At 59.2% G+C, this 25,768-nt stretch overlaps 10 protein-coding genes across 10 annotated transcripts; 7 read left to right on the top strand and 3 right to left on the bottom strand.

Annotated features, from left to right (window-relative positions):
• Nucleotides 1-650: 650 nt before the first annotated feature.
• On the bottom strand, nt 651-2,396 carry COLE_05540 (uncharacterized protein; the record flags this gene model as incomplete). The annotated part of the gene is made up of 3 exons (XM_018424895.1): nt 651-1,211; nt 1,284-1,556; nt 1,680-2,396. The coding sequence occupies 3 exons, from the start codon at nt 2,394-2,396 to the stop codon at nt 651-653; spliced, it is 1,551 nt and encodes a 516-aa protein (XP_018275300.1).
• Nucleotides 2,397-3,913: 1,517 nt separating this feature from the next.
• On the bottom strand, nt 3,914-6,399 carry COLE_05539 (uncharacterized protein; the record flags this gene model as incomplete). Its single annotated transcript, XM_018427034.2, has 4 exons — nt 3,914-5,250; nt 5,295-5,929; nt 5,977-6,290; nt 6,328-6,399. 4 exons carry the CDS (start codon nt 6,397-6,399, stop codon nt 3,914-3,916), a joined length of 2,358 nt encoding a protein of 785 aa, XP_018275301.1.
• A 1,565-nt stretch (nt 6,400-7,964) lies between these two features.
• COLE_05538 (uncharacterized protein) lies at nt 7,965-9,258 on the top strand (the record flags this gene model as incomplete). Its single annotated transcript, XM_065626416.1, has 4 exons — nt 7,965-8,001; nt 8,038-8,363; nt 8,400-8,909; nt 8,956-9,258. The coding sequence occupies 4 exons, from the start codon at nt 7,965-7,967 to the stop codon at nt 9,256-9,258; spliced, it is 1,176 nt and encodes a 391-aa protein (XP_065482227.1).
• A 2,263-nt stretch (nt 9,259-11,521) lies between these two features.
• COLE_05537 (uncharacterized protein) lies at nt 11,522-12,148 on the top strand (the record flags this gene model as incomplete). Its single annotated transcript, XM_018424532.2, has 1 exon — nt 11,522-12,148. One exon carries the CDS (start codon nt 11,522-11,524, stop codon nt 12,146-12,148), a length of 627 nt encoding a protein of 208 aa, XP_018275303.1.
• A 50-nt stretch (nt 12,149-12,198) lies between these two features.
• On the bottom strand, nt 12,199-12,687 carry COLE_05536 (mitochondrial 54S ribosomal protein mL60; the record flags this gene model as incomplete). The annotated part of the gene is made up of 3 exons (XM_018420564.1): nt 12,199-12,231; nt 12,278-12,357; nt 12,477-12,687. 3 exons carry the CDS (start codon nt 12,685-12,687, stop codon nt 12,199-12,201), a joined length of 324 nt encoding a protein of 107 aa, XP_018275304.1.
• Nucleotides 12,688-14,377: 1,690 nt separating this feature from the next.
• COLE_05535 (uncharacterized protein) lies at nt 14,378-15,275 on the top strand (the record flags this gene model as incomplete). The annotated part of the gene is made up of 2 exons (XM_018424896.1): nt 14,378-14,593; nt 14,631-15,275. 2 exons carry the CDS (start codon nt 14,378-14,380, stop codon nt 15,273-15,275), a joined length of 861 nt encoding a protein of 286 aa, XP_018275305.1.
• Nucleotides 15,276-15,622: 347 nt separating this feature from the next.
• On the top strand, nt 15,623-16,033 carry COLE_05534 (uncharacterized protein; the record flags this gene model as incomplete). The annotated part of the gene is made up of 1 exon (XM_018419542.2): nt 15,623-16,033. One exon carries the CDS (start codon nt 15,623-15,625, stop codon nt 16,031-16,033), a length of 411 nt encoding a protein of 136 aa, XP_018275306.1.
• A 355-nt stretch (nt 16,034-16,388) lies between these two features.
• On the top strand, nt 16,389-17,325 carry COLE_05533 (uncharacterized protein; the record flags this gene model as incomplete). The annotated part of the gene is made up of 3 exons (XM_018420566.1): nt 16,389-16,596; nt 16,639-16,821; nt 16,880-17,325. 3 exons carry the CDS (start codon nt 16,389-16,391, stop codon nt 17,323-17,325), a joined length of 837 nt encoding a protein of 278 aa, XP_018275307.1.
• Nucleotides 17,326-18,975: 1,650 nt separating this feature from the next.
• COLE_05532 (uncharacterized protein) lies at nt 18,976-21,381 on the top strand (the record flags this gene model as incomplete). Its single annotated transcript, XM_018420166.1, has 5 exons — nt 18,976-19,914; nt 20,035-20,232; nt 20,374-20,718; nt 20,755-20,974; nt 21,017-21,381. 5 exons carry the CDS (start codon nt 18,976-18,978, stop codon nt 21,379-21,381), a joined length of 2,067 nt encoding a protein of 688 aa, XP_018282186.1.
• A 3,454-nt stretch (nt 21,382-24,835) lies between these two features.
• On the top strand, nt 24,836-25,757 carry COLE_05531 (uncharacterized protein; the record flags this gene model as incomplete). The annotated part of the gene is made up of 2 exons (XM_018421941.2): nt 24,836-25,295; nt 25,327-25,757. 2 exons carry the CDS (start codon nt 24,836-24,838, stop codon nt 25,755-25,757), a joined length of 891 nt encoding a protein of 296 aa, XP_018282188.1.
• Between the last annotated feature and the right edge of the window lie 11 nt (nt 25,758-25,768).

The following is a 25,768-nucleotide window of genomic DNA, read 5'->3' as shown; positions in this document are numbered from 1 at the left end:
CGGATCGGCGGATCTGAGTGGGCAGGTGCGGTGGAGGTGCCCGCGGCCCCGGCTACGTCAATTTCCAAATCACGTGCCTTGTTTTCCAAGAGCGCGCCGGATAGTTCCAACAAATGCGGCGCCGTGTCCAACTTGTGCGTGCGACGCGGGAGAGATATCCAAGATCCAAGAGCCCGAAAGGTTATGCCATTTATATCCCTCGATCATGTACTGTACCTGGCTGTCCGCATGAATCCCGCCCCGCGGCCGTTGTCCTGTGCTGTGCTCGTAATCTGTTCACACTGAACCCGCACCGAGCGTCCGAGCCCACTGACGCCGGATACCGCCCCCGCCCCCGCCCCCGCCCCCGCCCCCGCCCCCGCCATGCGTCCACGACTGCATGTTAAAGAATGTGCTAATACTAGTGAGGAAGCGTAGTAACAATCGGCGAGTATACGGACGATGGCAGCCAACGCCCGAGGGGAAAAGTCTGTACAGACAACGAGACGGGGGTATCGGGTATATCTGGGTGCCAAGGAAATGTGTGCAATGGTGTCGACGTGGGAACAGCTGTGCAAATGGGGGGGGGGAGGCGTGCGGAGACAGGAGCGACCTGATGGGACAAAATTAGGCGAGTTGTATATGGATCACACGACGCGGCGTCACTTTGCCTAGATGCCGCCGTCAAGCACACCGCGCACGTCGTCGACACCGGCAAGGTCCGCCAGGAAGGGGCACAGGTCGGTGAGCTCCGTGTCGTGTGGGTCGTTGAACCATGTCGAGACAGGGACGGCATTGTTCGGGTGGAAAATGTACGAGGCGGGCGAGTTGTCAATGATGATCGTCTTGTCAATGTCACGGCCGAGCTGCGACAAGTCCTTGACATAGTTGCCCTTGTGGTTGTAGCAGCTCTCACGGAAGAGACGATGGCGGACGACACGGCCGACGTCGAGCATGTCGAGGACAGGGTCGGCGTACTTGCTCAGCGAAGCAGTAAAGACGACAACCTCGTAAATCTTGCCCATCTCCGTGAGGAAGTGGTCAACGCCTGGGCGCTTGATCACATAGACGTTGTGCGTCTGCGACTCGATTTCAACAGGGACAATGTAGTCGGCAGATGGGAGCATCTTAAAGCTAGAGTGCAAGAGCGTCTCATCGAGATCGAGAACGAGGCACTTGCGCCCCTTGTCGATGCCGCTGAGGGCTGGCAACAACGGTGCAGGATTACCGTTCTGGGGGGAGGCGTCAGCTCAAGCCAATTTAAACAACAGAGACACAACAACAACGCCACGCCCAAAGCTCACCTCGTCAATCGGGATGCCCACACCGCCCTGGGCAATTAGACGGTCCTCGTCATCCTCGTACTCGTCGTCACCATACAGCATCTCCTGGTGCCCGCTCTCGTCGATGCCGTCCTCGCTCAAGTCGGTGAAGCCGCCGCTCGACTCGGCCTTGCCCACTTCACCCTGGTGCGCGGCCAAATGTTGTTCAGACTCGGAGCGATGAAGCATGTGCTGGTGGAGGATTTCACCACCAGAGCCAGGCGCTTGGACAGCGCCCGAGGTGAGGCCTGCGGTCTGGGAATAGTCAGCATTCGTTTACGCAGAGCGGCGCGAGGGCGAGGGGGGTGTGAAAAATGAAAAGGAAAGGGGCGTCAAGTAAAGGAGACGTTCGCTCGCTGGATGGGCGCACACACTCACCTCTTCCAGTGGCGGCGTGGTTGGCTCGCCACCTCCCAAAACGACAGAGTCACCACGCGTTGGGGTGATAGGGGACTCTACAGCGGCGCTCGAAGCGTTGCCCGTGACTGGAGTTGCTGCAACAGCAGGGCTGTCGGACTTGGTGGCTGTAGCGGCGGGGGACGTGGTCGGGTCAGCCTTCTTGGCGGTGGCTGCCGCAGCAGCGGTAGCACCAGCGACACCTGCAACACCAGCGGCTCCAGCAGCGACTGCGGCGGTGGAGGAAGCTGGTTGCGCGGCCAGGGAGGTCGAGGTCGTGTCCTTGGCAACAGCGGGGGAGGTGTTTGTAGCAGCAGCAGCAGTAGTAGTAGTTGTAGTAGTAGTAGTAGCGGCATTGCGGTTGGCGCTAGCATGGGTCGCCTTGGTTGGTGGGACGTCGTCAAACTCATCCGACGACATGCAGCCAAGAGCGACAAAGATACCGGCCAAGCCGCCACGTTTCCGCCTCTTCTTGTGAGCGGGCTTTGTACTCCGGTCCGAGGTACCCTTTTCGTCGGATGCACGGATGCTGCTGGATGGCTTTGCATTAGCAACGGGCGCATCTGATTTGGTGGCAGCGGGGGCGGGGGCGGGGGCGGATGAGGAAGGGGCCTGGGCGTTATCGGCGGTCGCTCCCACGGCATGGGCGGCGGCAGGCTCGGGGACCTTTGCAGCCGGAGCAGGGTCGGTCACGGTCATGTTTGCGGAGGTGGAAGGGGTGTCGAGAGTGTGGGGGGGAGTGGCATCCGTGGGCGACAAGGTGGTGGCGGGTGCGGGTGCGGGTGCGGGTGCGGGTGCGGGTGCGTGGGCTTGGGCTTGGGCTTGAGTGAGTGCGGGAGGAGGAGGGGAAGGAGTGGTAGGCTGGACGGGGATGATGGTGGATGGTGGTGGATTATAAGAGGAGGATGACGGCTGGGCCGTGGGGGTTGCTGTTGACATTTCCTCGCCGTGAGGACGAGGAGAGTATGAAAGGGAGGATAGTAGGTGACGAAGCGTCTGTTTGTGGGAGGTGGGCTGTTAGGTGGGAGGGAGGGTGTAATGGGCGGAAGAGAGATGGACGGACGAGAGGTGAGAGGTGGGAAGGAGCGAGTGCAGGGGGGGAAAGAGAGGGCGAAGAGGAGGAGGGCGAGAGAGAGAGAGAGAGAGAGTAGTTGGGTGGGGATGTGTGTGGTGGGCCTTGTGGGGTGGTAGGGGGGGAGAATAGGAGAGAGCCCCGTGCGAATGATCAAGAGAGCAAGAGAGATTGAGAGATGGATGATGGTGGGATGTGACAGAGACCAAGCCGTGTTTGGGTGTATTGGGTCGACTGGCGCGGGGGTTCGGATATGTCGGCGGGTGCCCGGGTGGCCAGGTAGTCGATAGTCTCGTTACTAGTAGTATGTAGTAGTAATAGTAAAACGACACTTGCAAGCTACTTGGAAGCTTGAAAAAAGATGATGATGATGAATTTAACGAGCGTGTCTGAAGTGTAGTTGTAGGAGCATGGAGAGGACGAGGACGAGGATGAGGACGAGGATGGAGATGGACAAGTTGAGCAACCGAGTGATCTCTCGGCGCTTGCAATGCTCTGGGTACAACGAGGCAGCAAGGGGTGAAAGAGAGAGGGGGTCGACCCAAATGATTCGATGGACGGAGCGCGCGGCGCGTGCTCACACCTCTTTCCTTTTCCCCCCTCCCCAACCCTCCCCCCAGGCCCCAGGGCCTCATCCAAATGGCCCGGGATGACCCCCTGGGTTTCAATCCTGTGCGCTGCGCCCCCCCCTCCCATCCCATCGTGTGTTTGGACCGGCTCGCGGCTCGTTCCTTACACCCTCATCCACATCCTATCCCATGTACATACTCTATACAACTCCCAAAGGTCCCAGAGGTCCCAAAGGTCCCAAAGGTCCCAAAGGTCCCAAGGGCTCGGATGCTGTCTCCTTTTGGCAAGGTCATCCTGGCCGGCCAGAACTCTCTTGGGCTCCTGCACTCGTACTTTGATCCCGCCCTCCCGTGTCCACCTCCCAAAATTCGGCATCCCCTACTCTCTGATCAAACTGTACAAGACGCGACGCACGACGACGCGCATGCCCGTATGCCCGTAATGCCCGTATCCACTCAACCACCAAGTACTCCCACTACTGCTATGCTCTCAACACATGACCTAGCATATGCCAGCATAAAGTAATACTGTACATCCCAGACACCCATGATCCCCCACGCTCTACTCCCTCCAACTAATGCTTCATCTTCTTCTGCTTGTCGATCGCAGCACGCAGACGCATCTGCTTGTCCCGCAGACTCGCCTTCTTCTTCTGCACAACCTTGTTCGAGTGAACCGCCATCATCAACGGCTTGTTCCTCGCCTTCTCCCGGTTCGTAGACGACGACGCCTTCTCCTTGGCCTTCTTGCCCTTGAGCGAACCAAACTTTTCCCGTCCCTCCCGCCCCTTTTGAATGCTCTCCAGTCGCTCCTCGTACGTCATCTTTGACCGCTTCCGCACGCCCAAAATCTCGCTTTCGGTCAAGAAGCGCGACTGCTCCTCCACTGTCGTCGACCGCTTCGCCGACTCGAGCTGTGCGAGCTTGCGCTTGGCCGCAGAGCCTCCGCCCTTCTCCACCGCCTCCTGCGCCGCCTTGAGACGCAGCTCGTTCAGCAGCGCAAAGTCCGCCGGTGTCAAAATCTTCTGTTGCGCCAGAAGAGACATCTTCTTGGCCTCGGTCGCCGCCGACGCTACCGACTTGGCGTCGTCGTCCACCGCCTCCTCCTCGTCCTCGGCATCGGCATCGGCATCGGCATCGGCCTTGGTCTTGCGCTTCTTTGCCTTTGGCTCGTCATCGTCCGAGTCAGACATCTCAATGTCCTCGCCGTCCGACGGCACATCCACCCAACCCCCGCCATCAGCGTCAGAGTCAGAGTCAGAGTCCGACTCGACCTCAAAGTTGTCCCACCCTCCCTCGTCGTCCTCGTCGAATGCCGCCTCGTCGTCGCTCACACCGCCGTTGGCCTCCTTGCGCATCGCAGCAAAGTGCTCGTCCAGCAGCTCGAGGCCTTCAATGCCGTCCGCCGCGTCCTTCGAGTAGCCGTACGCGGCAACCTGGCCGTCGATAAGGCCCATGCTCGCCGTCTTGCCGCGGTCACGCCTGCGAAGCATGCCGGGGTTCACCTCGCGGAAGAGCGCAAGCAGACCGCCAGCGGCAGTGGCGACACCCTTGTCCTTTGATTTCTTGTACTCGACCAAGTCGCTCAGCAGGTCCTCCTCCATGCACCACGGTTGGCGACGGCATACCTCGCGGATCGCGTTGATACCGGCAGCAATGACCTCGGCACCGACACCCGGGTGCACAAACTCCTGCGCCAATTTGCGGATCACCGGCGTGAGCACATCGGGAGGCGTGAGCTCGTGCACCGACTGCGCGAGCGCCACGAGGATGAGCGTGACTTGAAGTTGGTGGTACGCGAGGTACTTGATAATGTACGTGTAGAAGCCGAGGATGCAAAGCTTGTGCACGCCCATGACACGCGAGAGCAGTTGCATGATGAGCACCTTGTGCTCGAGCGAGTACTGCTTGTCTGTTGTTTCAGTGCTGAACCCCTCATCACATGGGCATACTCACCATGCTTGTGGAGATTGTCGTAAAGCTTCTCACCGAAAGTCTGGGGGTCGTGAAGGAGCTCAAGCGCGGGGAAGTTGACCGCCACATGGGCGGCGCGCTCCTTCCTTGCCTTGCTTGTAACCTTGGCCAGCTTTTCAATCTGGCGCTGTCGCTTCCGCCCATCCTTGTTGATACCGGCGCGATGTTGTGCGCCCTTGAGATCACGCCGCGCATTCCCAACAGTGTCCTCGTCGTCGCTGTCGTCCTCACGATCGGCATCTGCCTCCGACCCGAGGAAGAAGTGCAGCGCCGCCGACTGCACCTTGGTGTTTGGGTGGAACGCGGCGAGCGCGGCGATGGAAACCGTCTTGGAGTCCGTCCACACCCCCTTGCGCCACAGCTCGCGCACCATCATCACGGCCCACATCGCCTCGCCGCCCGTCTCCTTGCCCTTGCCCTTGCCCTTGTTGCCAACGACCTCACCGCCCATCCCGCTCTCGATCATGCCGAAGAGAAGGCCCTGCACCACGCGGTTCAGGCGGTGGTTCTTGGACTTTTGGTTTGATGTCTTGAGATCGGTCAGGATTGTCTTCCGGATTGTCTGTCGCAGGTCGCGGCCGACGTGCGGAAGCAAAGGAAGGAGCGTTTGGAGCAGCCTGCTGTCAGCTCGTCTACTCGCTGCCCGCCAGGCTCCTCAACTCACTCAATCGAGTCGATCACATCCTTGTTGCGGAGCATGACAAGGTTGCGCACACCGGTTTCACGCGTGTCGCCCTTGAGCATCATAAACCCATCCTTGCCGAGCAGCATCGCGCTCAGCTGCTTGGGCAGATCCTCAGTGAGCTTGGGGTAGCACTGGGCGCATTGCGAAACGAAGGTAATGAGGTCCTCAAAGCTGTCGGTCGTCTTGTCATTAGTCGACGAGCCAGCCACAGGCGCGACAGTCTGAAGCCGCAGGAGCGAGAGGTAGTGGTTGTACTGGATCATGAACTCCTCCTTGTACGCGACCGGGTCGCGCTGGATGTCAGACTGAGTACACAGCGATGGCACATACCTTGATGAGATTTTGGAGCTGGGGCAGGTTGTCCGTGACGAGGATGCCCCGCATGGAGCGAGACTTGACCATGATGGGCAGGTCGAGTGCGTCGCAGTGGGTGGTGAAGTCGAACTAACAGAGGAGAGGGATGACTTGGGTTACTTCGGCCTCTCAGTTCGGGAACGTCGATCCTAAATCTTTTTGGTCCCGTTGCCACCCAGATGTCCAAAGTGGAGGTTGAATGATGCATTATCCTGATTGTAAATGATGACAGCGGTAATTAAGAACGAATACCATAGTGCCACAGTGGTCAGGTGGAGGTCGCCCACCTCATCCTTCACAGATCATGAACCACACCAGACGCTGAATCACCATCGGCACTGCGACAACGCAACGCTATGCGCGCTAAGTAGCGTCGACGCACAGCATCTGAGATTCCCACCGCCGAGACATTGAAGACTCCAGCTCAGCAATCGGGACAAACGAGGAGATGAGACGGCGAACACGCGCAGGCATCTCATACACTCGTAGAGCTTCGTTCAGCGCGTAGTGGCGTCCCCTCTTGATACCTTCCTCGGTGCCTCCAGCCCAGCTCACTCACCCCACCAGTAGCTCTAACTCCTTATAAGGACATTGATCACCTCACGCTCATTTCTCTTCCTCTCATTCACTCTCATCTCTCTCACACCCCCCCCCCTCATCCCGTGTCCCCATCACTGTCCACCGCGCACCGGTCACCATCCTTCTCACTAGCCATCGTAGCTCACACAGCCAGCAGCTCTTCCATCCGGTCAATGACCAGCCGCTAGGCTATGCCTCGGACCATTGCAAACACCTTGCTCTCACCCTTCCTGTACATCGCCAACTCGGTCATGGACAGCTCCGGATCTCCCACTCGCGCTCCTTCCCCTCCTTCCCCCACCCCCAACAAGATGACTCCCAACAGCTCCCCCGTCCTCAAACCGACCAGCCTTGTCAACACGATCGACCAGCGTCGCGTCGTGAGCGACAGCTACATCACGTATGTCTACACCCCTTCTGCGATTGACCGCCTTCCCTGTCCCCTTTCGGCTCCCTCCTCAATCTCCAGGACTCACCAGCTGACTTGTTCAGTCACTCAATCAAGCCTTCCTTCGGTCGTCCCCCAAGCCCCTCCATCCCCTCTGTCGCCACCACGTCGGAGGATCTCTCCATGGAGTCTCGTGCGCCTCTTCTCTCGCCTTCGCCGGGGGTTTCAACCCCCTACTCGGTCAAGTACATCCGTGCTCCCCAGGACGGCCTCTTTGAGACTCCGGTCAACACCGACACGTCGGGCGATCGCTCATTCAGCACTCCTTCTGTCAATAACAGCGCCAGCTCGGCGTCAATGGACATCTTCCTCGGACCTCAGCCCATGTCATATGTCCACTATCGCCAACGACTTCTCGACGAGGCCGATGACTTTGACCGTTCGCCTTGTCGTCCCTCGCCCGCCCAGCTCGCCGCCAAGATCAATTATGCTGTCACACTTAAGCCTGATTTTGACTACAGCACCAAGGCGAGAGCGGGTGACACCGACACGACTCACCTGTCCAGCTGGCGCCAGAAGCAGATCAAAAAGTTCAAGCCTGGTCGTCCTGTGGCTGGCGCACGTGAACGCCCAATCCCTACCCTCCATGGTCCCCTTTCTCTCCCCTATGCCCGCAACCCCAGGTGAGCATGCCTGCCCCCTTCCCTCTAACACTTGCAGCGGTGTCGACGCCACTATCGCGGACCAGTCCTCTTATATGACTCATGTCTTCGGCCTCCGTGGTGCCGATACCTTTGACACTAAGAATCACTCGAGCAAGATCGCTTCAAACGCTCGTACCTCCCGCATTCCCTCCGACTCGACGAACCGCTCGGCCTCGAGCTCCAGCTATCTCTCTACCGGGGCCCTGTCGGACTTTCCTCCCGCATCCTCGAACGCCATGAAGGTCCCTGTCATGGTGCGTGACTCAACCCAGGTCATAGGCCTGAAGAAGGTTGCGAGTATGGATGGTAGCACCCTTGACCTTCTTCTCCATACTGGCAATGTGAGTCCTACCCGCAAGACTGCAGCTGATTCCAAGTCCAACATGCTTCGCCCTCACGTCGATATCCGCTCCCAGCTCGGCATCGGCAAGCCACTCTCCCCCATCCCCGGCTCTCCCCCGCCTGCCCACTCTCTCAACGTTGGCATTGACACTGCGATTCACTCTGCCAATGCCCCGGTCTGGCAGGGTGTCACTGAGCAGAGCGACTTCGTGTCCCTTGCGCTTATCGACCCAACCACCAACGCGATCGTCAACGTCCGCGTTCCCAAATCCCAATACTCCTCAGCGCTTGGCGGTGTTCCCTGCGAGATTCTCTCCACCGCTTCCAAGTCCAACCCTTCTCACCAGAACGCTGCCTCCAAGGCCGACGCGAGCGCCAACTGGCGCAATCGCGCCTCCGCCCTCTCTTCGGCCCACGCCAGTCAGGCCCACACTGCCGGCTTCGCCAATAGTCCCCCCCCTGTGAGCAGTCCTCATAGCCCTGTCAAGCCATCCGTCGAGGTCCTCACCGTCGACCAGCTCTCGCAAAAGTACGGCCACATGCGCGTAGGTATCTCAAAATCTGTTTACAAGGTTGCCAAGCTGACTCTAGGTGGACCCCAACACCGTGGCCGAGAAGACTACCACTAACAAGAAGGGCGAGAAGCCCGCTTCGGAGACAACCTCTCCAGCCAAGATGCTCGCCGACAGCACGAGCCGTCAGATCAACATCGATGCCACGCCTGTGAAATCGATGAAAAGGAAGAACCTCCGCATCGCAACCAACAAAAGGATCTCCTCCCCCTCCACTACTCGCATCAAGGGCACTCCCGGCGCCGGCAAGCTGCTCAAGCCCGTTGTTACCGTAGAGACCGATACATCGGTCAAGCCCAACGCCACAGCCGCCACTCAGTGAATCAGCACTCGGCGGAAATGGGTCATTGACCCCGGCCCTATTATCTGTGTATCTCAAACTTCAACGAATCAAAGTGTATGGGCCAGTTCCCAACCAGTCCGTCTGACCACCTTCCCATTCATTCCAGTCGCTCCGCACCGCTCGCCTGGCCTAGCTATTGCACCGGGCATCCTACTATACCCTGTTGATAACTTACGGCGCGCAAAGCATGGATTCCGTTTCATGACTTGCATGGTCCCACCTCGAGCACGGAGCTACTGATATACAGCACTGATGCGCGAGCCACAGTCTGGCCTGCCACGCCTCGGCAAAGCACAGTGTCTCGTCATTGACTTAGACTACCATCGATGTATAGCCAAACTCACTTCACCTGGGCACGGTACGTCGTTGCTCGCTTCCTTGTGCTGATGGTGTTTCCTGGGCATAAAACTTTGCAACCAGCCGTAATGCTGACGCAAAGGTGATGCATCTGCAGCATCCCTTGTCGCGCCGTTCATCAGTCATCACTCATCAACAGTTATCACAATATACTGGTCGCATCGTCGCGCCTCTGTTCGCCTCGCCCCACAGTCCCATCACAATCGAGGCGACGAATGTTTATATCATGCTCCGTGCTGCGTACGCGACTCTCCCAGCTCCTAACTACCTACTCGCCACTTGCCCTCTTCCCACTTTGGGGCCTGAAGCCGCCGGGCCACTCGCACCTATCTTCCTCCAGCCCACCCCCACATTAATATATAGACCAGTTGGCTACGAATCCTGCGGTGGGTTGCGGATCGCTGATCTCACCTCGGTCGCAAGAGTCAGAGCTCGACCACTTCTGTCACTCCACTTGCGGCCCGACGCCCAGCATCGCAAGAATCTCTGGCGCAGCTCTCGTGGCATCCAAAGAGCCAAAGTTGCTCTGGTCTTCGCTGTCCGCGACATTAGTCTTTGGCTGGTGTGTTGCTGAAGCGCGTCTCTCTGTGATATCTGGCTCACTACATCAGTCCGTATCTTAGCCAGGGTAATGACCCGGCACAATCCCGGTCCGACTCGGGGCTCGCGTGTTAGCGCCCATTCCGAAGGCGACCGTTTGGCGCGTTCTGCAAGCGCTAACACGAATATCACGACTCCGAGTTCGCATAACACTAGGACGCCGTACGCCCAACGATACGAGCCTCCTCCTCCAGCGCCCCAATGGCCTCCCAACCCCCAGACAGCTTTTCCTTCATTTAGCCCGAGAAATGATTCTACACGCCTTGGCCCACAGGAGCGGCCAACTCCCTCCAGCAGGTCGCACCATCAGCGGTCAGTCAGCTTGAGTCTCCATGAGTCAACTCCGGGCCTGGTTGTTCCCCACGGGCAGCCGTCTTTAGAATTGCGGCGCACGACCAGCCGCGACAGCCTAGGCTCACGAGTGAGTTGGTCCGACCCCGTCGAGAGTGCGGATGAGGAGCAGCGGCATGAACCACGGCACCGCCGAAGCCGCCGACTTTCCTCGGCCTTGAAGACTGCACCGCAGCCTGCCCCCAAACGTGAACAGCCAATCGAAGAGATATTCCTAAAGCCCATTCACAACCTGCGAGGCTATCTCGCCTCCTCCGCGATCGAGAAGTTTGAAGGTTGGCCTGCAGACCAGCTACATTCGCGTAGCCGAAGCATGGATCGAGGTAGTGCTCTCGAAAACTCCTTCGCCCGTCTCAGCTTGTCCCACACAAGAGTACGCGCACTCCGCACATGGGAGCGAAACCCCAGGTTCAAGCACGCAATCGTCGACGACGTCAATGTTCATGTGCCCGACCAACGCCTCTCAAAGGACGAACGTTGGGGGAAGCTGCTCTTCACAGTGCCAGCAGAGAATTATAAGACGAAGTGCCTCAGTGGAGTAGCCTCGGTGTCTCCTGACACATACCTTCTTCATTGGCTGAACGAGACGGTCCTCACATCGGCCCTCAGCGTCCTCCACACCATCCGGTTCCGCTACCTTGACGCCGAGTTCTGGACCGCCCCACCCCTCCCCTTGGCTAGCTTACCCAGCCCACCTGGTACTCAAGATGAGGCCCCCGCCTTCGTGAACGGTCACGGCACGCTCGTTCTTGCGCGCGCAAACAGCAACGGGGCATCTGCACCGCCGCGCCGCGCGATGCTCCTCACGGTCTTACCCCCACAGCCATACAGCAAGGAGGTCGTGGAGGAGCTGACGTGCGACATCCGGGAGTGGGGGAAGCACACCAGCCGCCGCGACGAACACAGTCAACTTGCCCGCCTCCTCCAGGCCCAGATGATCGACGCGTGCGTCGCCCATGGCGTCCGGTGCTGGGTTGCCACCACCCTAAAGTGGTGGGTCTTCGGCGTTTTCACCGTTGACTACTCGCGCTGCGTTGTGTCGCCTATTATCCGCCGCAACCAGAAAGAATGCACCGTTCTCCAGTGTCTCGTGACTTGGATGCGCATCGCCCTCGAGGCGGAAGAGAGCGACTACTCTACACCAGAGCGCAAGGCTGAGCGCAGGCAACAACGTCACGCCGCCCGCATCAGCAACGACAACCGTCCACCATTACAGCGCATCCCAATTCACTCCACAAGCTTGCGCACGACCTGCACTACCCGCAATGCGCCCGAAGGCTCACGGCGATCGCGGCGCAGATCCATACCTCAGCCAGAGAGCCCACGCCCACGCAGCGCCAGTTCCTCAAGAAGCCAGCGGCGCAGAGGCGAGCGCATGAGAGAGGGGCGCGCCGCAGATGCCAACGATCGTGAGCAGTATCAAGACAGCTGTCACTGCACGCACACGCACACGCACACGCACATTACTTACGTCAACACACTGTACGTTCAGCCCGTGCAGTTCGTGTCCGCGGTCGTGGCCGTTCCACAAAACCACCCCAGCTTCCCGCCGCAGTGGTGATGATAGATATGGCGAGCGAGGGAGATGTTGTTACATGCCATGCGGATACACTAGAAGCCCTTGGGGTTGGTACGCAATGTCAACTGTTCGTTAGCATCATTGGAGGACTGGGTCCGAAGGGACACCGACCTTAGTCCACTTGGGCACCTTGTGCACGCCCTTGCGCCACTTATGCTGCTGGTACTTGGGGTCGTAGGTGGTGTACTTGTCTTCGAGTCAGCGCTAGTCCGTTACGTCGATCCTCCCTCAACCGCATCGTTCGCGAAGGTGCTCGCCTCCTCTGGCGAGGCATGCGCCGCTCCACTTATCCTGGCCCCTCAGAACATACCCTTCGCTGGCATCTCGCTTTCCTTTGGCAGCTCGAGTGCCCGGGTGAGCGCGCGGCACTCAACGCCGCTCTCAGCCACCGCGGCAATCACCGAGTCGACGCGCTTGAGCCGCTGTCGGAGGTTCGCCTTGCGCGTGTTGGACAGGCGGTACGGTACCTTCCAAAGCAGGCCGCCGTTAAGGACAGAAGAGGGTCGGAGAGCTCCGAACATGGTGTCGGTGTCGATGTCAGACGGCGGATGGATGTCGAGCTCGAGACTGAGTGAGTTCAAGACCGACTTTTGGCGGAGAGTTCGGAGACGGAGGCAAAGTCGCGTTGAGACCACGTGACTATCGGAGAGCCAAGGCAAGGAGGGGGCAGATGGTGCCTGGGTGCCTTGGGGTGATGACGGGGTGAATGTCAATGGCGGTGAGAAGACTCGTAGCAGCGACATGTCTAGGCATCAGCTTGGCGTCGCTCCTTCCATCGTTGAAACATCAATTGCTGGGTCCCGCCACCTTTGGTCCTCTGTCGCTGTGACAGTCCGCGACAGAGGCAACCCCTCTCTCTACCTTGATCCCTCTTCTGCGCCACACGCGACGAGGCCAACGCCAAGTCGCCACCCAACTTTCGAGATCTGCACAGCTCGACACCGCGTCTACTTAACCCTCAATTGAATTTTGGTCGTCATCAAACATTCTCTTCCATCGCGGTTACCACACTCCCTACTCCTTTACCTCATCCTACACGCAGCGTTCCCCTCCTACTCCAACTCTCCACTCCTCCTCAACCTCCCCCGCACTGACGCGTCCATGGAAGACCAGGTCCATCGGGCCCGCGCCAGGCGCATGCAACGCGCACGCGTTCAAGCAGTCGTGACCTTCGCCATGATGGTTGCCGTCTTTGGCGCAACCATCATCCTGCTTGGAGTGGCGTCACACACGCGCTCGCCCGACGGCACCAACGTCCAGACTGAGCAGGGCGCGTGCCACAATCCAAGCGTGTTCATCGCCCTCCTGGGCATGTCCACCGCGCGCTTAGGGCTGTGTATCCTCGCACGCGTGTGGACGTTCTTCCGCAGCCGCAGGCGCGCTGCCGCCGCTGCACGCGCGCGCATCGAGGTCCTCGAGCTTGAGGCGCGTCGCGTTGACGAGCGGCGTGCGCAAGCCGCGCTATTGATCGCGGCGCAACTTCGAATTGATGACGAGGGGCACATCTTCCGCAGGGGGGATAATGGCGCGACGCTTGCGCTGCCCCACCGTGACGCGGTGACAGAATCTACTGGCCCTTTGACTGGGCCAAGTGCGCAGAGCCTGCCTCTCCCTCAGCTAGGTGGGAGCGAGAACTTTGAGCATTGCGATGTGGCCCTCGCACGCTCCGCGAGTGCACCCGGAGAACATCGCTCGATCGACTACGCCATCCCCGAGGGAGGCCGCCTTATATCAGAGCCGCCATCCCAAAGTCCTGCGAACCCGCCGCGCTTCTCCTACCCTCCGTCACTTTCGAATGGCCGTGTGGCGCCCGCTCCCATCCAACATCTCCCCTGCAAGCCGGCTCCTGCGCGATTTGAGTCCCGCGCGTCGTCGTCACGGGGTTCTCTCCCCTCCAGCGAGGTGCGCCGCGCCGTTGGTACATCCGGTGACGACATGATCTCCTCGCACGCTGGGCCGTCGTCCGCTGCCGTCGCGACCACGACAACAATGCCCGTCGACCCCGAACAACGCTTCGCCCCATCATCCTCCGTTGTGTCAGTTGCATCTGGCTCTCGGGCTAGTATCAGGTTTACACCGTCACACCCACCCTCACCATCCTCATCTTTCGCAACGTCGCAATCACGCGAGTCCAAGTCTGAGCGCCGGCGACGGCGGCACAAGAAGTGGGCGGCAACGGCTGACTCGTTAGCCAGCCAGGTCAACAACTCGATGACCATCGTGCACTTTGTGCTCTGGTTGATTGGCTCGGCCGTGTGTTTTGCCCAGCTCCCGACTGTCAACGAGGAGAACTGTTACGACAGTGCCCCGCTCCTGTGGTGGCCGCTCATGCTTACGACGATTATCTTTGGGTGGCTGCACGCCGTATACTACGCGCTCGTCGTCGTCGGCGCAAGCATCATCCTCGTCGTCTCCGGAATCTACCTGGTTTGTCTTCTAGTTCGTGGATATCCGCTGATGCCAGATACTGGCCCACTTTATGGGCTGGCCCGTGCGACCCATCTTGGGGATGCACCGCCCGCGCACGCCGCAGCCGGAGACGCTCACTGAGGACGATCTCAAGGCATGCCCCATCGTCGCATACATTCCCGATCCCAACGAGCCGTTGCCCGAGCCGTCAATCTACGCGCCCTCAAAAGCCGGGAGTATCAACGAGGGCACTTCATCGCAGGGCGTCGCTTCTGCGATGCTGAAGAAGGCGATGGGCATCGACGCTGAGAAGAGCGCCCCACCCTCGCCGGAGGAACCAAAGGGCCAGCCCGTGGCGCCCGGAGAGGCCGACCCCGCGCGTCTCGGTCTGCCTGGAGTCGTGCTCAGCGCCCACCAAGTGACTTGCGCCATCTGCCAAAGCTCATTTCTCCCTCCGCGAGAGGTCTTTGGCAAGGAAATGTATCTGGTGGAGCGGCTCCGCCAGCTGCCGTGCAAGCACGTGTTTCACGTCGAGTGCGTCGACAACTGGCTCGTCAACCACTCAGGCATATGCCCGTACTGCTCGCAGAACGTCAAGGACATGATTGAGACGAAAAAGGCCGAGGCCGAGGACGCATCACCGTCAGGAGGTGCCGCTGGTGGGGCCGCACCTCATCGTCGGGGGGAGGGGGAGGTGTAGTAGCTTGATTTGTGCATGGTTAGGTAGTGCATTGTTTGCATGTTAAATCTCTGTTGTATCTCCCACATTGTTGCAATGGATATGGGTGCACAAGCCACGCGCAATGAGCATGATGTGTATGCTGTCATGCTGTAAATTGGAGGACGTCATCATAACAACTCTCCACCGTAGTCCTTCCTGCCTCGGCACTGAGCCGCCGCTAAACGGCCATCAATTCATGCATGCCTTTAGCCTCCGGTCACACAGCATCATCTCCACTCCGCTTCTTCCAGTCCACTCCAGCTCCTCTTTCCACTCACACGTCCATCTTTCAGCTTGCCGACTGTGCTGTGGATGCTGTAGGACAAATGGCAGCGCCGACAGCCTCCCCCTCTCCTGCCCCAAGCGCTTCTGCCGTCACATGCCTCACACCCGCCCTCGGCAGTTTGTTCATCTCTACACCAAAGCCCAAGCCTAAGCCTATGGACGCCACGGTCTCGTCTCTGACGCGCGACCTCTCCGCTCTAGCCATCAAGTCGCCCTCGAAGCGCAAGTTGCACCCCAAGAGTTGCAAGAAGAAGCCGAAGAACGTCCCCGAATTCCGGTATCGGGTTGGTGCGATCAGTTCACGCACTCGGCCCCCATCGCGCGAGAGCTCGAGACCCCCAAAGCCCAAGTCCAAGCCCAAGGGACACGTGCACGTCCGCATCGAAGCGCGCTCCCGCCGGCACGCGATGCACCGCCGCCATCGCGTCCCGTCACCGGCTCGAACAGTTTGAGTTCGGTTTCCAAGGTGTCCCAGGCATCACTAAGCCCATCACGTCAATTGCGGAGGTGGGCGGCACAAGTGCGGCGAATTTCGATAAGCAAGCAATCCTCCCAGGTTCCGTCGGAGGTGGGTTAGTAATGTCCACCCCTCCGAGTGGATATATCTATCCCGCACTCGCCCAACGTCCACCACCACCAACGCCTATGCCTCGCCGCTCCGGCTCACCCACAAAGCTGCTCCTCCTCATCTCGCTCGGCGTACTTGCGGCCGTCCTCATTATTCCTCGCTTCACTCCCTTCAGCCTGGCAGCGTTCCGCTCCACCCCTATTCCAGCCTCCACCTCCGCCTCCACTCTTGCCCGCACCATGTCGACTGCCACCTCTTCCACTCCCCCTCGCAAGGGCGAGGTCTACTTCCTCTCGCATGGTGGACCGCCTACCATGTTTGACACGGCAAGTGCGCCGTACAAGGCCTGGCAGAAGTACGGCAAGATGGTCGAGGCTGCTCGCCCGCGCGGCCTTGTTGTCGTGTCTGCGCACTGGGAGAACCCCTCGCACTCGGCTGGCGTTGTCGGTGAGTATCTCAGTCCCTATGTTTACCCGAGGCCACTAACAGCAGTCAACACGGACGCGTCCAATCCTCTTGTGTACGACTTCTACGGCTTCCCCAAAAACTATTATGAGCAGAAGTTTACTTCGCACGGCGACCCGCAGATGCTCAAGGACGTGACGGCTGCGCTCAAGTCGTCTGGTATGGATGTGAGCACCGCCAAGCGCGGGCTTGACCACGGCGTATGGGGTGAGTCTCATCTACGGTTCGCAAGCCGCTGTCAGTGAGGTCAGTGAGCTAACGCCAGTCCCCTTCCTCGTCGCATTCGCGGGAAAGACGGACATCCCAGTCGTGCAGGTGTCTCTGCCAGGCGACTCAGACCCCGTGTCAGCGGCCAAGCTCGGCAAGGCGCTCGCATCTCTGCGCGACGAGGGCTATGGTATCATGGGCTCGGGCCAGGCAGTGCACAATCTGCGCGATTACATGACGGGCGGCAGAGGGTCGTATGGCGATGCGTTCCTGCAAGCGATCGGGAGTGCACTGCACTCGGACTCACCCACGGATGGAGCGATCGGTCTCTTCCGCCACCCAGCCTATCGGCAGGCACACCCCACACCCGAGCACCTGCTTCCTCTTGTGGTCGCGGCCGCCGCAGCCGACCCAAAGACGGACGCGCTGCAAGACATCTTCGTTCAACCGAACGGGCCGCTCGGATGGGGAATGTGGACTTGGAAGCCTAAGGCCGCACTGTGATCTCGACCGAGTAGCGCCACCCGGTCGTCATTATCTTTAGAAGCAACTTCCACACAATACGTCATGCATGGATCTCGGAAGCCAGACATTACGCCCAAGCTTAATCCATCTCACTCTTAGCGAAAGAATGATGTTGCCAGTCCTGCTATCAGCATGATCATACGGCTGACATCTGCGTGAGGGAGGGATATTTGTGGTGATGGATGATCGAATGGCGCGCTGGTGGCCTGGTGGGCGGGGGTTGGGTGGCTTTGCACGTGGGGGCATAATGACGATCATCCCGTTGGTGTTTGAGACATCACGTTCCTATATCCGTTCTTCATCTCTCTTCCTTTCCATCTCGCAACGGCCATCGGGGGGCTGCTTCTACGCCCATCCCACGCCCGTCGCCGCTCGCTGTCTCGACTGCCCCATCTCGTCTCCTCACGCTCATCAACGTTTTCTACCATCTCCGCAACACTCTCCTCGCGCCGCATTCCTCGCCATGAAGTTTGGCCGGTAAGCGCCACTCTCTCTTCCGCACTCACCCAGCTACCTCGCGGACAACGCGACCCCCGAATGGGCGCGCGCGTACATCGACTACCGCGCACTCAAGAAGCAGATCAAGCGCATCGTCGCGCGCAAGCACGATGAGGGCGACGACGTCGACGACCGCTCCTCGGACGACGAGGACCACGGTCCGTCGCGTAGAGCCGCAGACACGAGCGGGCGGACACAGATCGGCACAGCTAGACCCACGCCCGAGCGGACATCTAGCCATCGCTCGGTGCGGTCCAACGCGTCCGTCACTGCTGCTTCCGCCGCGCGCCCGTCCTTTGGTTCGATCGAAGGCCAGCTCTTGTCACCAGCGACAGCGTTGGCTAGAGACAGGGTGCGTTCTTCCCTCCCTTCCCTCGCATCCGGTCTCGTTGCCTTGCATCTCATTTTTCGACATGTACCATGCAACCCACATCACACTCTGTCTCATCACTCCCATCATGATCCCCCACTCTTGGCGGGATTGTCGCAACCCCAAGCAGCCCGGCCCCGGCTTGGCCTCCCTCCTCCGCACCCCCCCCCCCCCCCCCCCCCCCCCCCCCCACCCCCTCAGACATCCACCGCGCTTGCGCGCGCTGCCACGTCCTCGCTGACAACAGCAAAGCAACTATGGTGCGACGGGTCACAGTCCCAGTCCCCGGCTGACTCAAGCTACGCAGCCCGCCAACAGCCCACCCACTGGTGTATCATCCAGCGCCACACCCACGGCGCCCTCCAGCCAATCCGTCCCTTCCGGCATACTATCTTCTTCCTCCAGTCAACCCCTTCCTCCCCCACCACTCGATCTTGGCGGGCCAGCTATTGAAGGAGGCGACACTGTCCGTCCTCGCAAGCGCGCAGCCCGCGGGCGCGGTGTCGAATTTTCGCCCGTTGTCCATGCTATCTCGGACGATGGGAGCGCCAGCGCCAGCGGCGCGGATGCGGATGCGGACGGAGAGGGTGATAACGAGGTTGATCCCCAACCCATCGCCCCCGCTGGCACGGGCCTGATCTCAGACCATTGGAAACGCAAGAGGAAAACGTCCGGGTTAATCGCGGGGCTGTCGCCCAAGCTCTCATTAGTCCAGAGCCGAGCGCAGGCAAGTGTTGGTGTTTCGCCCGCCAATACCCACGATGCGCCCAGTGGAAACCGCTCAATTCGTGAGTTCATCGGTGTTCACTGAGCTGACCGTAGGCTCATTGAGACTACCTTCGCCTAAACTGCAAGCCCGCAGCTGTCGGACGTTTGAAGAGCTGTACGACACACTCGAGCCCGATGAGAAGGCATTTTTCGACCTCCTCGATCAGCAGCTTGAGAAGGTTGAGAACTTCTACTCTGCGCGCGAGGCCGAGGCGACGCGCCGCTTCCACCAGTTGAGCGACCAGCTCAAGCAACTTGCCGAGCACAGACGGCTCTTTCATGAGCAGTATCCCGAAGGCGTGCCGCAGTGGGAGGCCAAGATGGGCCGCGCGCTCCAGATCCCGGGGTACGACGAGTTTTGGCCATCCAGGGTCGCCCAGAAGCTCCACTTGCGCCATTCCTTCGTGCAGGAGGGGTCGAGGAGGAACTCGACCAACGGTAGAGCCGCTGCCTCCTCGTCCACGGGCTATATCACGCCCACCTCCAGAAGTGGAAACGGGTCGGACGCTGGCACTGCCGGTGTGAACGGCGTCGGTAAGCTGCCCAAGCAGTACGACCCTGAACGCTATATGAAGTACAAGAAAGAGTTGCGCACCGCAATGCTCGAGTTCTACCGCCAGCTTGAACTGCTCAAGAACTACCGCATTCTTAATTTGACGGGGTTCCGCAAGGCGCTCAAGAAGTTCGAGAAGGCCACGAGAATCCAGTGTTTGGAGCTGTACACGGAGGACCGGATCGGCCCATGCTCGTTCGCGCGTGGCGAGACGATTGATACCCTTATTCGCCAGTCCGAGGAGCTCTACAGCGAACACTTCGAGCACGGTGATGCGAAGCGAGCCCGTCTCAAGCTGCGCGAGGGCGACCAGCCGATGACTCACTACCTGACTGTGTTCAGGTCAGCGATGATGATGGGCCTGGGCCTCCCTGCGACGGTACTTGCGATCGTCAAGTCGTTTGAGGATGACACTCGCGAGTCTATTCCCGAATGGGGAGCACTTCTGCAACTGTACGGCGGCTTGTTCGTGCCCGTCTTCTTCGGCCTTCTGTTTGAGCTCAACCTCGCAGCATGGGTCGAGGCGCGCATCAACTACGAGTTCGTCATGGAACTGAATCGGCCGACACTGGACTATCGAAGCTTCATGGAGATTCCCAGCTTCCTCTTCATGACGCTCAGCTACTGCTTCTTCTTCAGCTTCTACCAGGTCGCCCCCGAGAGCGTCGCCGTTACGACATGGCCACTTGCTTGGACCGTCTTCACATGTGCCTTCTTCCTTAACCCGCTTCCCATTTTCCGACGGCGTGTGCGTTGGTGGTTCCTCAAGGTACTATTCCGCGTCTGCACTCCCGGTTATTCGCGTGTCGAGTTCATTGCCTTCTTCGTCGCGGACGAGCTCAACTCGCTTGTGTACACGCTTCAGAACTTCATGTTTATGGGCTGCGTGTACGCTAAGCATTGGCCAGGCGATAGAACCTTCCACGTGTGCAAGACGGGCCAATCTTGGCCGTATGCTCTTCTTGCGGCGCTGCCTCCGCTGTCGCGTCTAATTCAGTGCCTTAAACGTTACTACGACTCAGGTCTCTACATCCATCTTATCAACGGCGGCAAGTACTGTTCGTCTATTCTTTCGGCCTGCCTTTTCGTATACTGGAGAGGGCAGGAGAAGCCACTCGATGGCGCGCCCTTCGTTGTTTGGATCATCTTCGCGACCGTCTCGAGCGTCTACACGTCTCTTTGGGTGAATTGCGACTTTTCGCGCATCAGCTGACCGCAGGATTTGATCGTCGACTGGAGTTTGCTGCGGCCCGGGTGCCGCGGCCTCCGCAGGGATCTTGGATACGGTTCTCATCTCTGGTACTACTTTGCGATGGTGACCAACGTACTCATCCGCTTCATCTGGGTCTGGTACATCCCGCACCACGCCGAGTTGACCAAGCTTCGCTCGTTCGTATTCGCCATGTGCGAGATGCTGCGCCGCTGGCAATGGAATTTCTGTGAGTTCTCTCACCATCTCTCAGCTCCTCAGCTAACCCCAGTCCGTGTCGAGACCGAACATCTCGGTAACGCCGACGCCTACCGCGTCACGCGCGAGATTCCCCTGCCCTACCGCTTTACGAAACGCAGCGACTCGGAGGACGATTTCGGTTCATCGACCTCGGCTGTGCGGTCGACGCCTCTCATGGCCAAACTCCGACACCTGCGCGCGACCATTGTCGGCGAGAGCTCGGCTGGCCGCGGGCCCGATGCGCTCAACGTGGGTGCGCGTGGACACGCCGCTCAACGCGAGTACGAGGCCCGGCGTCCCGGGGACCTGGTACGCTCATCCAGCTTGGGGCGGGCGGCGGCCGTGCAGAGAACGCCTTCGCGAAGGACCAACGCAAGCGACGACAGCAACGTGTAGTGATGCCTGCGGTGTCTGCTCGTCGCATGTCCACATCGGCCACCTAAATCCTTACGTGCATCTTGCCCGCTTCTCGGACGGTCTGTAATATTGTACGCATCGCACTCTCTCCAATCTGCATGATCCATTCGCAACGTCCCAAAAAATGCACTGCATACTGTTACAGACCACCATCGCATAGTATCACCAGTAATCCTCAGCGTTGCCCCCGCCCTTCTTGTTTCCGGCTGTCGCTTGGCGTTGATAAAACTCGGCCACCTTGTGTCAGTTGAGCTCGATCCCGGCGAGGCTTACCTGCTCCGCAGTCGTCGCATCGTCAGCATCCTTGTCATCGCGTTGCCGGATAAAGCGAGGGAAACGGAGCGAGATGCCGCGGCTCTCAATCTGGTGTGAGCTGGGGCACTAGTCTCGGAGCTTACCAGTCCATGGGCAGCCGTGTATACTGGGGAGAGCGAGAGGTCGGCAGTGAGCACCTCCCACACGATCTTGGGCTCAAACCACACATCTGGCTTAGCGCCGCCGACCTCGATGTCGCCGCGAGGCTTGGACATTTCAAGCGGGTGCAGCTCTTCGTACTGCGCCTTGAGCTGCTCCTCCGAGAAGCCCGTACCAATCTTGCAGATTGTCTGGAAGTTCTCCGAGTCTGGGTCGTAGCATGCGAGCAGGTATGCGCCGTACCAGTTCGTGCGCTTGCCCTTGCCGTAGTATGCGCCGACGACGACCAAGTCAAGCGAATCGCCCACGCCCTCGAGGTAGTCCTTCTTCAGCTGCACGTCAGTTGATACAATGGCTTCCGCCTCACTTTGAGCCAGTTCATACTGCGACGACTCGGCTCATATGTCGACGAGTCCGTCGTGAGCATCTTGACCATGAGGCCTTCACAGCCGTCCTTGATGCTCTCGTCAAGGAAGGCGGATATCTCCTCCGTGCTCGAACTATCTGAAGCCTTCGCGAAGCCGAATTCGCTCTCAACGGGGTTGAAGTGCTCCTTCAGGATCTCGCGGCGCTCACGTAGCTCCTTCTGCAGCAGGCTCTGCACGTCAGCTTGCCATGGACAAGGGACAAGGCAGCTCACCTCGCCATTGAGATACAGAAGGTCAAATGCGAACAGGTGCACCCTGACTGTAATGTCCTCTGCCTTCACGTCCTTGCGTTTACGCCGACTGAGTTCCTGGAAGGGCAGAAGTTTCTTCTCCTGGACATCGTACGCGACGGCTTCCGCATCAAGGACAAACGACTTGACGCCCTCCTTGATGCAGCGGGGGATCTGCTCGACCATATCAGGATACTTGGCGCTCATGTTCTCCGAGTTGCGACTGAATACCGCGATGGTGCCATCCTCGAGAAGGTGCACCTGCGCACGCTCGCCATCGTACTTGTACTCGCAGGTGAACATCTTGCCTTCGAAGCGGTCCAACACCTCGGTAATGGCCTTCGTCGGCTTAGCCAGCATGGGTTTCAGTGGCACGCCGGGTGTGAGTTTGCAGTTTTCTCTCAAGTGGTGAACACCACCCTTCATGAGAGCCGGCACGATTATGTCATAAGTCGGCAGTTCACTAGGGTCAGTTGCGTGTCATTGAGATATCTGCACCTGTACACAGCCTTGACGATCTCTGCACCCTCGTCCAGCTTCTGTGACATTGCTTCCGGCGACAGCTTCTTGCCCTCTGAGACGTCAGAGTCGGCCTCGCATACGATCTTACCGTTGTCTTTCAAAACAATCGCGTGCGCGAGCGCAACGACGAGCGACCGCTCCGCGAGACCGATACGCAGTTTGCCCTCCAAACTGCGGATAATGAACTTGGCCTCGTTGCCCTGGCATGCGGATAGGAGCTGGTTGATGAAGCCGACCTTCTTCGCTTGTGACTGGAGTGAGCCGGACGAAACAGGCTCAACTGCTCACCTGGTTACCCGACGTCTTGGCAATGTTAGTCAATCGCTGGAACACCGTGGTGACGGTTAGTGGCTTGGGCTTGAACAACGTCTTCTGGTTATTGCGTGATGCCTGATATCAGCGGGCAGACTCTGTTGCCAAACTCACCATCGCAACCTTGCCCAAGTCACCCTCCTTCTTAAGGTCCTCCTTGATCTGCTTCACATTCCGGCCTGTGCTCTCCGCGATGGCCTTCATTAGGATCATCTCGCCGATACCAAGTTCCAATCCCTCGTAGTCTGGACACAGCTGATCGTCAGGTCTGCCACTCGATCAGGTTCTCTTACCCTGTTGATACAGAGGTACACGGTTTTGAGGAGATTGGTGCCCCCCGGGTCAGTATCCCGCTTGGCCACAACGAGAAGGAATTGCGTGAGAATGTTGAGAATCTCGAGACGCTTTGTTGTAGCCTCAATTTGCTCAAATGTTGCGACAAGCGCGGCATACGGCACACTGGTGTAAGCGACATTTATAGTACGGTACTCACGGCTCGCCCTCCTTCCAGCCCTTGTCGGCAACCTTTGATTTAAAGTCCTTAGTGAAGATGGCTGCGCTGCCGGTTAGCAAGTCTTTACTGGGATGCACCTACAGCTTGACAGCGGCCTTCTCCTCCTGCTCCTCGAGCTCCTCGTCACTGAGCTCATCCTCGCCTTCCTCGTCGTCGTTAATGAACGCTTCGTCGTTGTCCTCTGGTTCCTCCTTCTTTGCGGGCTTGGCGAAGATCGAAGCTAGGGGCTTCCCATTGGCCGCAGGTCTCTTCTCCACCTTCTTGTCCTCCTCCCGTTTTCCGACTTCGGCCTCCTTCTTAGATTCGCTCTTCGCTTCAGGCTTCGCCTCCTTCTTGGGAGATGGTGACTTCTCTGGCGACGCCGATCTCGCCTGCTTACTCTTTGGCTTGAAGAAGTCCGCATTTACTTTCGCCTTCTTTGCAGGTGGTGATATAACTGTCATTAGTGGCTGGCAAGAGGGGTTGACTTACCATTGGAACCGTTCGACTTCTTGGGTGACACAGGCTCGTCGTCATCCGACTCTATCACGCGCTTGATTTTGCGCGGAGGCGCCTTCACGGGGCTGTCCGCATCTGATGTGAGTTTCTTAAGATCTTAAGCTTGACTCACCAGACATGGCGGGTGGTGCGAGGATGGGAGCTGGAGAGGTGATGATGAAGATGAGTGGGTTTATGGGCTGGAGTAATGTTGTTGGACGCGTCCGGTCAGACGCGTCAAGTGGAGGTGCGGAATCAAATGGCGGGATGGGTGAGTCAACTGGGCGGTGCAGCGGGATCCATTGCACCCTTCTTCGGCGCCATTCGACCTGCGCCGAGCACCGTATGCTTGCATGCTGAGATACGATGCCTCGTGCATGTCGCACCGCTCAGACTATCTGTGGAGATGAAGCCCGGGCTTGAGAGCAGACTGAGGGAGAGATCGCCACGTGGTCATCGCATTCCCCGCACTCCTCCCAGCCTGATCAGGCGTTCTCCGACTAGAACGTCAACTTGCCAACCACTCACTCTCCACCATGGCACTCACTTCGGCCCAGCTCGCCCAGTGGGAGGAGGATGGCTACCTTATTCTCCCAGGATTCTTCTCGCCATCGGAGACGACCGAGATGCTCGAGCGCGCCTGCACACTTCTAGCCTCCTTCGACCCCACCACCCATCCGATGACACGCTTCACGACGAGCGCGGATGGAGACCACGTCGGAGACGAGTACTTTCTCTCTTCCGGCGACAAGATCCGCTTTTTCCTGGAGCCTGGCGCAGTTACTCCAGCTACGGCCGAGGCGCCTGCAAAGCTAAACGTGCCCGCCGAGCGCAGTGTCAACAAGATCGGGCACGCGCTGCTCATCGACCCCGTGTTTGGCAAGTACACACTCTCCGAGCGGGTGCGGGACGTCGCGAAGAGCCTTGGTACACACAAGAGCGCACGCGTGCTTCAGAGCATGGTTATCTGCAAGCAGCCGCGTATCGGCGGCCAGGGTGGGTGGCCAGCCAGTCGGCGCTTACCCAGTTCCATGCCATAACGACTCGACGTTCCTGTACACCGACCCGCCGAGCGCTGTCGGGTGCTGGATTGCGCTGGAGGACTGCACGCCGGCGAACGGCTGCCTCTCCTTCCTCCCCGGCTCGCATAAGACTGCGCGCGTCAGCTCGCGTTTCGTGCGCGCCCCCGGCGGTGGCACGACTTTTGAGGACGTGCCCAGTGTACAGAAGAACGAGGAGGACTGGGACAACTTGCCGGGGTGGAAGGAGGCACCATGCACCGCCGGAACAATGGTGCTCATCCACGGTAGCGTGATGCACCGCTCGCCGCCTAACCCGAGCGACAAGACACGTATGATCTACACGTTCCACATGATTGACGGCGGCGAGGGGTTCACGTACGATGAGAAAAACTGGCTCCAGCCCACACCCGAGATGCCCTTCCCCAAGCTCTTCTGAACATTACGATG

Source organism: Cutaneotrichosporon oleaginosum, assembly GCF_008065305.1.
Source record: "Cutaneotrichosporon oleaginosum strain ATCC 20508 chromosome Unknown ATCC20508_contig05, whole genome shotgun sequence".
NCBI lineage: Eukaryota > Fungi > Basidiomycota > Tremellomycetes > Trichosporonales > Trichosporonaceae > Cutaneotrichosporon > Cutaneotrichosporon oleaginosum.
This window is presented reverse-complemented; position numbering and strand designations above follow the sequence as displayed.